General features: G+C 35.7%; 1 protein-coding gene across 1 annotated transcript; it reads left to right on the top strand.

Annotated features, from left to right (window-relative positions):
• The first annotated feature begins 2,717 nt into the window (after positions 1-2,717).
• On the top strand, positions 2,718-12,699 carry LOC146165534 (kelch-like protein 12). The gene is made up of 12 exons (XM_083380950.1): positions 2,718-2,773; positions 3,445-3,568; positions 5,070-5,223; positions 5,291-5,508; positions 6,036-6,185; positions 6,753-6,834; positions 6,976-7,064; positions 8,290-8,488; positions 8,903-9,049; positions 9,442-9,600; positions 10,304-10,436; positions 11,711-12,699. The coding sequence occupies exons 1-12, from the start codon at positions 2,718-2,720 to the stop codon at positions 11,961-11,963; spliced, it is 1,764 nt and encodes a 587-aa protein (XP_083237076.1). The 3' UTR covers positions 11,964-12,699.
• The last annotated feature ends 681 nt before the right edge of the window (positions 12,700-13,380 follow it).

Below are 13,380 nucleotides of genomic sequence, written 5' to 3'. Positions count from 1 at the left end.
AGAACAGGGTTACGTTACGATGCGGGCCTCATTACTCACCATATTGATTTCTACATGTGTGGCGGAAACGTAAATTCATAGATTTATTATAACGAGCGCATCAACATAATTATTTATTTTAGCATAATCCTATTGCAAGGTAACAAAATTAAACTACCTTTTCTGGTGTGTGACCGAAATTAAACTACCTTTTCTGGTGTGTGGCCGAAATATTACAAATTTACTTAATTTTAAAGAATAATCTTTTACAGCAACAATAAAGTCTTCTCTAAGTTTTGCTCGTGCAAGTTTAAAAACAGACAATCGCAAGAACTATAGTTTTGCCGAGCACATAACACAAAATTCACTTATGCAAACTTGTAGCCGTTACCAAGAAGCGTCATTAGAATATACAGTAAGTTGTATTAAAGTAAGTTCACATGAGTTTGAATTCAAAGCTATCCATCAACTTCTTAAGGCGCATTTGGGCTAAGCCAGGGGTGTCCAACATGAGGCACGCCAAACGTAGCACTCGACCTAATAAAAAATGGCACTCAAGCCCCCAAGAAATACAGCCAATTACAAACAATTACTTTTGATATTATAACATTATACTGTTTTTATTTTTTGTATAAATGCGCTTTTAATATTATATAAAAACAATAGTTGTAAATCTTTGGCACGGAAAGAAGTCATGAAATAAAAATTGGCATGTCGGCATGTTTGAGTTGGAGACCCCTGTGCTAAACAGATTCTCCCAAATCGCGAACAAATTTTGCATTTACGCAGTTAAAGTTGGCAAAAACACATAGTTTCCAACTGCACAAATCAAGAAAACGTTTTGTTTGTCGAAGCGGCCAAACTTTATCGCGGACCGGTGGTTAACCACCACTGATTCTACGTAACACACGTTAGTGAAAACTACTGACTTATCCGAGCTCAAATTTCTTTTCTTGGCAAAATTATTTGTTTTGTTCTTGATAAGCTGATAAGTTACCTACGGTTGTAGACTTTACCTAGCAGTGTAGCGCACATACCGAGCTTTTAAATGTCATTCTCTGGTTGTAACTATATAGTAGAGATGGCAAAACCGCGGTTCGCTCTTAACCAGTTTTATGTTTTATTATGCAGCTATTTCGTGTAGGTTGTATTTGAGATGTTCCAGATTTCCAGTGCCAGTTTGTGTCTTTAGTTGTCTAGGAATTTTAACTAATTAAATGCGAATTACGTGAACTCGTTCAACTTTCCAATATGTCTTGGCCGGCGTCACGTTTTTAATTACCATGCTCGTCTCGTCAGTTTTTTAACGCGTTAAGGACAAAGGCCTTTGTCATAATCGTGAGAAGCTTTTTGTGACATCAGAGTTTGATCAAACGTACGTGAGTTTAGCAATGCCTAACTCACATAAAGTTTTGTCACGTATAAATGTATTTGTCTTTATATTTCTAGGATTTGTATTCTGAACCGGTGTTGTGTTAAGTGATTTGCATATTACCGTACTCAAGTTAGTGTGTCTACAGCAGTGATTCCCAAACTGTGTGCCTCGAGAGATTGTCAAGTGTGCCGCGAAACTTTTTTGTAATTTTTGAAAATAAGTTATATGTATTAGTAATTGCCACTAGGCATGCAGACAGGTATTTTAGACTTAATTACGCACCACCCAATACAAATTAATAATATTAAGACATTTACATATAGTTTGTCGTGTGTCAAGGGCGATCGTAAAATTACTCTATTGTTGTTCTGCTGAAAGTGTGCCGCGCATACTTACGATATTTTTAGTGTGCCACGAATATTTAAGATATTTTTAGTGTGCCACGAATATTTAAGATATTTTTAGTGTGCCACGAGCCAAAAAAGTTTGGGAACCACTGGTCTACAGTATTGTAATGAATCAGTGCCTTGGCCTCAGCGCACTTAAGTTACTGTTTTAAATGACTCTACCTTACTTTCGTTTTGGTATAACAACTTGACTTGTCTTAAGTCGTTTTAGACAAATGGGGGTTGAAATGAAGAGTTCTTATTGAGCATTGTTTTTGTAAAATAGGGTCATTTAACTTAAATTTTGCACAACAAAATTTTCTTGCCATATGTTGCTTTTTGTTGTTTTTTTTTAGTTGAGTTATTGCGCATAATCAGAGAAATTACCAATTTTAATAGACTCAAAATTGACTTGCTCAAATTATTACTTGGCATGGGACTTGTTATTTCATCAAAAATACTTGACTTGGAAGTTCTTTTATGAGTGACTTGGGCGTAATTATTTTACAAAATACTTAATTGGGAGCTAAGTCATTACAAAATGACTTGTTTACAACACTGGCTGTCTATGTGTTATATTCATGTTGGCAAAAAATAAATTACTAGAAAATATTCAATGAAACATGCATTCACATGTTCATGTTAACCACTGAGATCTAGCCCTTCTGAAGCTGCTTTTTGACCAACGATTACGGCTTACGTATAATTAGTACACAGAAAGCCATTGCTTTTACGATTTGGCGAGTCTGCAATGGCTTTCGGTGTATTACTAGAAAATAGTCACGCTTTATATAATTTCAGTATCTTTTGCAATAACCTATTATATTATGTCTCATTGGGGGAATAGATCGTGACTGTCTGTTAAAACAGGTTTTATAGATTTGTTTGGTAATTTTATCTCAATTGTTTTATGAACTAACCTTTGTTTTTCGAAAAGATTAGTGATATACTCGTAAGTTGTTATTTGAAGCAAGAACATGGATCTTTATACAAAAGAATATCACAACCAAAATGTGATGAGCTGGTTAAACAGGTAAGAAAAATTTTGGAAGGCTCGCAACATTTTATTGGCACATTCACTGTAATGGAGGTGAAAACCTTTGAAAACACAAGTTAATGTTAATCGATGAAATTGATTTTTATCAATAAAAATAACTTTAAAGATTAAATTCGCGACTTCTGATAAAAAAAATTTACAAACTTAGGCCTGTGCAAATATTATTGGGTTACTGTTAAACAATCGACAACTTTTCTTGGGCGTTCATACTTTGAGATAAATCGGATGATCAAGCGACTTAACGATTTTGGAAGTTTCCCTGATAGTAGAATGCTTTTATGTTTTGTTAACTATAATTTACATTTTCGGTACATATACGTAAAAATATTTCTATATTTTTTTACAAAACGTAAAATATTTTTGTATCTTTAAGACATTACCAAACTGGCGTTCAAATTTGACATCAGAATGTTCTGTCTACCAAAGGCAGATTCAAGATTTTTGTTTGGAGTGATATTTATACACGACGCCAAATTACACGAAATAACGTGACTGCTTAAATTACACGAAATAACGTGACTTCCTAACTAAAACCTCAAATCGCTTTGTTTAAAATATCTAGCTTATGCTGACAAAACTTCAAAAACTATTGTGCATTTTACGTTGGGTAACCATTTATTTAAAACGAAATAAAATTATTTTTACAGCGACCGATCGAACGGCCAGAAATTCACCGATGCAAGACTAGAGTGCGACGGTAGGGAATTCCCCGTCCACAAAACCATCCTTGCGTCGGTTTCAGTTTTCTTCGAAACGATGTTTACCACAGAGGTGAGTGGAATGCGAAATAGTGCTAATGGCTAAATCCGGAGGCCAAATCAGTTGACCTAGCCTGCTGTGAGGTTCGAACTCACGACCTCGGCCAAACCGGGATTGTCGCTCAGCGGACCTGATCCCAAGAATTTCGTGGCTGCATGATCAAAACAGCGAAACATTTACCTTTGTGGAGATTGTAAGGGTCGAATATAAGTAGTTTTTGTCAGGTTGGCAATGCAGTGTACTAATCTGTTATATGCTTATATATATAGCAATGCTACTTCAACGTTTTCAGTTTCCTAACCCCAGCGTAGATTGCTGCATTCCATTTACCGTAATATATCGACTATAATTAACATGTTAATTTATTATTTTTTCTTTTTGTTCAAGATTATTTTAAGCTATATTGCTGTAAAAGCAATCATTTCCCCCTTCGTGTGCAAATGCCTATGTTAGATGCACCAATCACCCGCTATAATTGGCCGTTTAATTAACCCAAGAATACAACAATGTTTACATATATACAGTTTTACCAGGGTTATTTGGATAACACAAATAGGACTTTATGGTTTCGAGTAGGGGTGAAAACAGGTGTAGAAAGACATTTGGAATAAGGTTTATCGATATCAATTAAGGATCAAATTAGGGGTAAGGTGAGTTTAACGACAGACGATATATTGAGGGTGGAAATGACAATGGGTTTAAATTCCTTTATCCCAAATTGCAAGCCTAATGTCACACTCAATCCCACTTTTAACTGTACTCCCAAACAAAAATATAGAATAGTTCTTGTTTATCAACGCTACTTTGCAAAACATAAAATTTCACCTTTATTAGCTAGTAATCATGGTGGGATTCAGCCGGTTCGCACCGGTTCTGTAGAACCGTCTCGCGGAATTTTATAAGATCAGCGAACCGGTTAGCATTACTGGTTATTGTCAATGGATTTTTGCATCTTATTCTATACATTGATTTTTGAGATCCAAGTAGCTCACGTGTTTGTTTTTTTTCAAAATGTGCAATGGTCGCACTTAACGGTCATACACTGTGTTATTTTTTATAATTGTAGTAATTTTTCCTTTATAATTGTTTGTAGAAAATTTAATTGTTGCGTCATTAATACAAGTCAGGAGACGACTGCTGCTTTTTAGTGTGGCTGTTAGCAGTGGTGGGATTCAACCGGTTCGCAGTTAGCAGCATTTGCTGGAACCTGGGGTTGCATCCTGTTGCAACTACTTCAATTATTTCACGGAAAATAGGACTTTTTGTAACAGAACCGGCTGACAAAAAAATTTAATTCCCAACACTGCATGTAATGTGTTTGATTTAATGAAAAACAGCAGGAGAAAGAAAGTTTCAGTAGTTTAAATAAAGATGTTTTAATTTTTCTTTAAGAACGGTACCATACTGATTTCATATTTTGCAGTAAAGCATACAGAATCATAGAATAATAGATATGGGTGTACAAAAAACGACGAATATTTGTTAAAATTTGATGACAATTTTTTTCATCCAGATATGTGAGAAACACACAGAAAGTTTCGAAATCAGTGGTGTTAGTGCTGAAAAGTTGGAGGCAACTTTGGATTTTATTTACACTGGTGAAATTATGATAGACCAAGAATGCGTGTTTGATGTTTATGCAACAGCTAATTATTTTCTAATTCCAAGTTAGTACACTTGAATAGGTACATGTATTTCTGAAACGACGCACACTTTCTAATGGTATTCTTCTAGGTTTAGAGAAAATGATTTACAACAATGTTGTACGAAATCTGAGCCCAGCAAATGCGTTAAACAACTGGAATATTGTGAGGAATATGGGATTTAGAAAGTTGCTGGAAACATGCGAAGCATATCTTAAATTGCATTTCCCCATCTTTCACGATATGGCAGCCATTGCTTCATTGGATTTCGATTCAATAAAAGCCCTGATTGATGTATCTCCGTCTGACGTAAGTGTTGTTATAATACCACTAACGTGTATAATGAATTGCAAAGCCAAAAAGGTCGAGTAGCTCGAAATCGTCTTGATTATAAGACGTTTCGATACGAACTTGTATCATCCTTACTTAAAGTGACTAAGAAATAAATCAAGCATCACTTATAAGAGGTGGGAGGTAATTGTTATCATTCGAACGTCATAATCAAGATGATGTCAATCTACTCCACCTTTTCAGCTTTGCAATTCATGGACACGCTACATAACAGATTCGTGCATAGTGTAGCGAACCACTAACCTTATTATCTATATCAATGTTTCTCATCCTTTCATCGTGGTGACACAAATTCCAAGCGTTTGTATAGCAGTGAAGTTTTGGCCACCGAATTCGCCAACCCTTAATTTTTTTTACTACATCAAATTTGACAAAAACGGTTTCAATCTTTAAAGTCGGGTATTGGCATTTTAGGTTAGGTTAAGAAAGCCCTATTTTTTAAGTGGACAATTAACCAATCACGAACGAACAATAAACCTTTACAGGCCGAATCTGAGGAAGCTGCCTTGCTGCATTTGCAAAACTGGATAAGTCATGATCTGGAAAGCCGAAGAGCACATTTTGGTGATTTGTTTTTGCTCCGAAGTTGGGAAAATATCACTGGTAGATTTTGGGTGGATACATTTCAATTGCAGGTAGGAAGGGAATACCATTGAAGCAACTATGCCATGGTTCTTGTTCTTTTATCACTTTCAACAAATTAGCAAATAAACATTTTGGCGGCAGATTTCAACATATCCCCAAATATCAGAAGCTTGGGTTTAAAACGTTTCAGTTCCGGAAATTTAAGTTGTCTGATGCAAAATCCAATCTGTGTATTTAGCTTAGCGAATATCAAAGTGGTGTTTGTTATGAAATGTAGTTTGGGTTTTATCAGTCCCGGGTTATGAAATCTTTTTAGTCCGAAGCCCAACCCAAATCGGTATGCAGTGGCTTTTGTTTTCAAGTAATTTTGTCGCAAAGAAAACAAAAGAAAGAAAGTTTTGTAAAAAAACTTTTGTAAAACAAGATCTGGTACGCTGAATTTTAATTTACCGCGTCTCGGCAATCAAACACTTATTTATTCTTGTATTTGAGCATGCTTGTTTCGTCTATTATTATCTCTGGGCAATATGTACCACGCATCCTGTAATGGGTCTTATAGCATTCACCCTGCGTCACACATTTCTCTATATTTAGTTTCATAGCAATGTTGTTTTCAGGAGCTTTGCTGTGAGTTTCCGAAGTGCGGTCTCAGGTTTGTGGAAATATTATCTTCTCTGCACACGAAACTGTTACACCCAGGTAAGAACGGTGGATTTCAGTAGCGTTTCTTAAATTTGCAATGTTCAAGTATTTAAAATCCACTTTTATTATGCATATTATATTTTTATTTTGAATTTCGCAAACACTTTCCTGGAAGTTATTATCATTTGTTTTTTGCAGAACCAGAACAAAGCATTTTGGTAATGAACGAAAATTCAACCTGTTTGAGAATGTTTGATCTTTTGACAAAGGAACAAAAGATGATTTCAGTAAGCAAATCAATGTGTACCACCTGCTGGTTTCAAATTTACTATGCTCTTTTTTATTATTTTTCTCATTTTTAGCCGTAAATGTTAAATTATGGGTCAAGGTTTTGTTTTAAATAGAGAGTATAACTGCGGCAACCGCCATATTATTACATTCTCGTTAATTTCTCCAAACTTCCTATTAAACCTAAAAATTTTCTCGTAACACCTTGGATACTTTCAGGGCAGAGTGCCACAGGTTGATAAATTCTGTTTTTAAGGGTTGTCCCCTTAAGACAGTAACACCTAAGCTTATAACATACTTCGCGAAATCCAAATAAACGTGCAATAAGTCCTTGTGATAACCTAGGGCAGCGTTTCTCAACCGGTGCGCCGCGGCGCACTGATGCGCCATGGACGGCTGCTAGGTGCGCCGCGGGCGAAAGAAAAAAGTCCAAGATTATTCGGAATAAGACTTTAATGGACAAAATAACGTTTTTAGTCTCAAAGGCTGAAAGTCTCTTTAAAGATATAGGCAACTATAAAACCTATATAATAAAAAAATGCAGGCAGTTTAAGAGAAATATCGGTACATCTTAAAAATTTCGCGCTCGCTTCGCTCGCAAGCTGCGCCGCCACGTGTTCATACGTCTCTTGGTGCGCCCCAAGTAAAAAGGGGTAAGAAACACTGACCTAGGGGTTCGTAATATTTTTCCCGTTAATGTCCCCGAGTTATAAAAAAACTGAAATCCCAAACCACTGGTAGAAAGACTGCTAACTGTTTCAATTACACGCATTTAATCGCAATTAGAATTTAACGCCAAGCACAATTACAAGAATATGTTTTAAACAACCGCGTTGGTTTTAAAGTAGGATTAAAATAATCAATGCATGAAAACTAAATTTTCCCATGTTGGATTGGGAAACCCGAGGTTGGTGACATTTGGTTGATTGCCGGATTAGGAGCCTAAATAGCTTCCAGGCATTTACACTAATGTCGTATAATTGTTACTTCTGTACAAATAAGATTTCTCTTTAGCAGTGTTATAACTACTATTCGGATGAGGTCGTTTGGGCAAAAGTACTTGACTTGACTTAAGTTTATGGACTAATAGCTTGGATTAGAATAAAGCGTTTTTATTAAGCAATTGTTTAGAAAATTGGGCTATTTATCTTGATTTGTGCACGTAATATTTTATTAATTTAACAAAACTTATACTGTATTTCACAAAACATATTTTTGTCTTAGACCAGAAAACAGCCTTGTTTCGAATCCGGTATAATTGTCCACAACAACTTTTGTTACATGTTTGGTGGTTATGTGGACAACCCAAGGTATTTAAACTACTATAACCAAATACTTGACTTGAAGTGTCCATCAAATGGTTGGGAAGATTACGGTAGATCCGCCCACCAACGTTACAAATGCGGCGTTGCTGCGATAAACGGTTTGTTGGATTTTGAAAATAGAGTTACGATGATTTTAAGCTTTAACAAACCAAAACTTCGAGAAACCTAGGAGATGGTAACTCATGGGAATAAGCATTGCGCTCCTAGCATTTTTCCCGATTTTGGTCCGCAAGAACAAATTTTGTTCCGGCAACAATATTCGGAACAAAATTTTGCTGGATGGGACGTTATATTTTGGCTACTATTCCATCTTTTGTTTGACTTACTTTTAGGCTGGTTAAACCTCAAGAAACAACACAATTTAAAGCCGAATGACACCTAAGTCAAGCTACTTGTCCAAGGCTGTTCTTTTCTTCTTATTCGTTTTAACACACAATATTACGTTCTTTACATTTTTACATTTGCGTGGCATTATATCGGATGGGTAAAACTATTCTTCTTGAAACTTGCAGATGACATTTATGTTGTTGGAGGCTATGGTCATAATGGCGCTCTACTTACATCAGAAAAACACTGCAAGAATACCAAAGGGAATATTCACGTTAAAGAATTGAAAGGATGTAAAAAGGGTTCGGTGGATGTTGTGGTGCGACACAGGGGTATGTAAAGCCTATACTGGATAAGAATTAACGAAAAAATATGTCTCTGACAAGCCAAATTCAATTCTGCCGCAAATGACGAAATCTTAAACTAATTCATTTATTTGCATGTACTAAATTTCTCAAAAAACTACAAAGCTTAGCAGCTGACACTTTGTTAAACTATACGGTAGAGACGCAGTACCTTAATGGTAGATAGGTCTCAAACAAGCCTTTATCATATTTTGCAAACAATGCGGTACTGCAAACTGAGCCCTAATTAACGTTATGATGACGTGATCAAATTAAGGATATGGCTTAACCCAATATCACTACTATATTATGCTGAAGTTATCTTCTCATAGTGAAAAAACAATTTAAAGAGCATTTCGTGTTCGTTTGCTTGGTTACAGAGAAAACTTTACCAGGAATGTTACTTTGTTTGAACTACGACGAAAGTACATGCGAGGTATACGATGTTCAAACCCAAGAATCTGTTGATATTGAGCCTTTGGAGAAGAACACCTTAAAAGCAATTGACCTGGGCAACAAGTTACACCTTTTATCTATAGGTAAAAAGAAAAAGCTGTTTTTTGGATTTGAAGATTCCGTATTTGGTTGAATTTCTTCCACCTGATATTTCGTTTTATATTAAGTTGGAAGTTTTTGATACATTTTAGAAACAGTGCTGCGAAGTCGGATTTAGAACTCGAGTAAGTCTACGTAAAACAAGTGTTGTAAAGACTTAAGTCAATGGCTGTGACTTAGATACATTTAAGTCACTGTTATCAAATGACTTGACTTGACATAAGTCGTTTGCCCAAAATGACTTGATTTGACTTAGATCATTGTGCCACATAACTTCGGTTTGAAATTAGTGTTTTTAATAATTTTTTTAATAAAATTGGAATATCTTTATTTAAGTTAAGTAATGAGTGAAATACAGGCTGTAGAGTCGGAACTGGACTCGGCAGTCGGAGTAGGGTTACTCCGCAGCCCTGCTTAGAAATAATACATCTTTTACTCGGCAGTTTATGTGCGATAATCTGAACACACATAGATCCTGTGTGCTTATTTACGTGTGAATGTGTTTTTTTAAGCCTTAGCGTGTTGCATGTAATCCACCTTTTTAGGCGCATGAACTTATATTTTCCACCTATATTAAATCAATGTTTATTTAATCGTTGGACATTCAGTAAACTTCCAAACTCATTTCACCAAACTCTATACCACTTGCTCACTAGGTCAAACATGAAATGTAAATTTTCTTTACAGAAAACAACCAGTTGATAGTGAAGGTGGCCAAGTCACGTGGTGTTTACGAACCTGTCAAACCCAACTTGGTTGACGTGAGCAAGTTACAAGACGCTTGCGTGGCGCATGGAAAGATCGTGGTTGCTGTTATCAGGTTGGCTAGGTGTTTGAAGGTTTAAAATAGGATTTTAAGGTGTTTTATTCAATAGTTTTTTAAGTTTTTTATCAGGTTTAATACCTTGATACAGACACGCCATTGAAAACTTATAACCAATTTGCAGCCGTGCACATATAGACCAATGAAATTTTGTGTCTTCCAAGATAAGTAAGACGCTTGCGTGGCGCATGGAAAGATCGTGGTTGCTGTTATCAGGTTTGTTGGTGTTTTAAAGTTAAATTAGTATCCTAAACCCTGCCGTATATTCAGGATACCAATTCTTGTTACTAACTGTTGGCATCAGTGTAAAGAATAATAAAAGGAAATAAGCCGTCCTTAACTTATAATGTTCTAATAGAAATCGGAATAGAAAAAACTAAATCCTAAATTTAGTGAGCTTTTTAAGCACCTGATTATATTGGTACAAGTGCCCAAGTCTTGTATAATTAATCGAGGGAATGCAATGTTTCCAAATTATTTAATAATTTCAATGATGCTACATACATAAAGTATTTCGTAAGAAGATCTAAACCTAAAAATGACCACGAATTGGCGTGATCTAATTCAGTTTTGAAAAGCCCTTTAGATGTTGGTTCCATCTTTCTGTTGTAAATGTTCTAAAAAGGCATAAACTTTTCAAATTCACTCCATCAGATCACATGCAAATGTTTTGTATTGTTCCGTAGAAAGTGTGTTGTCTAGAAATAGTACAAATAAAACCTTTACCTTCGATAAACCACTCGACACTCTAACAAGGCATTGCTTTAGCAACAAACATTTTTAAATTAAAATATTTTGACATGACTTAACTTTGACTTAAGTCTAAAAATGGCTCGCTAACGACACTTATATTGCTGCTAGCCTCCGTGTTTAATTGATATAGTCAAATCGTGTTTCTTTTTCGTTGGACCTAATATTTTTGACGTTACTCTAATAGTTAGATTGTCGTAAAGTGCACAATCAATGGACTGTTGTGGATTAGGTGACAACCTTACAAATTGCAACGTCGATTGTATGTTGTGATCCATAGGTTGATTTCTGCCGTGCAACTGATCACAGCAGCTTTAGCTATCACGTATAACTCCTTATATAGAACATCACCCTCGTGGAAAAATTGTATTTTACTTGAAAGGTTCGTCGAAACATTGTTTTGCGAGTCACGCTATAAAACTGCAACAAGGTTCTGATGATTTTGTTACCAAGTAAAACATAGGTTGACCTGAATCTAAATGCAGGCCTGCAATGTTTAAAGGTATATTCTCTTTGTACAGCGAGAAAACTATAACTGAGGTACACACCGAAACCGGAAATGACGAAGAAGGTGATTCAAGCTCCAGCGATCCTGAAAATGATGACGTCATCAGTGGCGATCAACCTGACAACGAAGCAATTAAAGTCACTGCTAAAGTTTCACCAGTTCTTCGAATCTACGAGAGAAATCTGGAGCAAGAAAACTGGAGATTCATCTTCGAGACAACTGAAATCACGAGTTATCACAAACTCATTCCGTTTACCCTTGACTAACAGCGTACTGCAGTGGCATTTTCTCAACTGTAATAACTGCAAATTTCTGCGGTTTTTGTGTATATTTTAATAATTCGTTTAATGTGAGATAATAATGCAACTGTAGACTCTAGGGCAGTAGTTATTAAACGTTTTTTTACCAGCCTCACTTTAGAACAGCGTATATTTTCATAATAGGCTTATTTAAAAAAAATGTCACGCACAACCAGAACTACATACATTTTATAAGAATATGTTTTCACTCTGAGTATTTTTTCGCTTTGTCTCCACAAAACATGCAATACTTACTAAAATTTTGCCAGGCCCAACTAGTAGGACACTCGCCCAACTTTGAGAAACAAAGTACCCGGCTTGAGCTGTATTATTTTAATAAAAATGTTATTTTTGTGGCGTTTTATTCGTTTATGATGGTTTTACTGTGGCAAGTAGTAACTTGCTGAAACATTTATTCAACTAAAAACGTTAGTTCAGTGAGAGTCATTTGCCTAAATCCCTTTCAAGTGAAATAACTTCGCCGTGGGTATGTTACAATCCTTAAGTCAAAGACCATTGTCTGTTAAAATGACTTTAGTCAAGTCAAATGTTTGACTTAACGTCCCAAGTCAAGTTAGATTTTTAAATGACTTAAAGACAAGTCGAATATAAGTAAAGAATGACTGGAGTACATTATACAAACTGCTGCAGTTGTTTGTATAGTTTGCATGCTTTGTGTGGACAAATATATTGACTTTGTACTTGATGAGTAAATATGCTACGGTACAGTTTGTTTAGCAGGCTAGCGCGTATGGGGAGTTCTTACAGGTCTATATTGAACGAAAATACATTACATTACGCGTCAGACAAACGCGTATTTGTCTTCCGTTGTTTGCTTGTTCATGTGCTTGATTTATTAAATGTGCTCCGGTTTCCAGCGCATCATTTGTGCAGTGTAGGGTATCGTTATACGGCAAGGTAATGAAAGTCATTTCCGGTTCTAACTATGCAGGACCTGTTCAAAGCAGAGACGTTGCATTACGTGTCTGACAAACGCGTATTGTCTGCCACTGTATAAAAGCACCCACACGGAAAGCGTAGGCTGATTTTGCAGTGTTGATGTTTTACCAGTTGAAAGAGAAGCAGTTGTTACAAACAGCACGAAAAGTTACAGTAACTCGTTGAAATATCGTCAACTGAATTTATTGCTGTGGATGATTTAAGGTAATGGTTTTAGCAGCCTTGTACATATTTTACGAATTGGGCGTTTAAACGATAGGTATGTTTACCACTTATCTCATAAGTGCTTTACACTAATGGTTAATATTAATTTCAAACCCATTCTCGAACTTTTGTTAATTCACGTTTGTTTAGCTATGTTTCTATCAAAAACAAATTTCAGAATTGGTTTCAGAAATTTTATCCCAGTTCGCCATTTTGGACA

This window comes from Ascidiella aspersa, chromosome 2 (assembly GCF_963924565.1).
Source record: "Ascidiella aspersa chromosome 2, kaAscAspe10.2, whole genome shotgun sequence".
Taxonomy (NCBI): domain Eukaryota; kingdom Metazoa; phylum Chordata; class Ascidiacea; order Phlebobranchia; family Ascidiidae; genus Ascidiella; species Ascidiella aspersa.
This window is presented reverse-complemented; position numbering and strand designations above follow the sequence as displayed.

Bases quoted from the DNA above. Each gene is read 5' to 3' on its own strand.
- LOC146165534 (XM_083380950.1), top strand. From the start codon at position 2,718: ATGGATCTTTATACAAAAGAATATCACAACCAAAATGTGATGAGCTGG. The intron at 2,774-3,444 runs GTAAGAAAAATT...TTATTTTTACAG, and splicing joins GTGATGAGCTGGTTAAACAG to CGACCGATCGAACGGCCAGA. The intron at 3,569-5,069 runs GTGAGTGGAATG...TTTTTCATCCAG, and splicing joins AAACGATGTTTACCACAGAG to ATATGTGAGAAACACACAGA.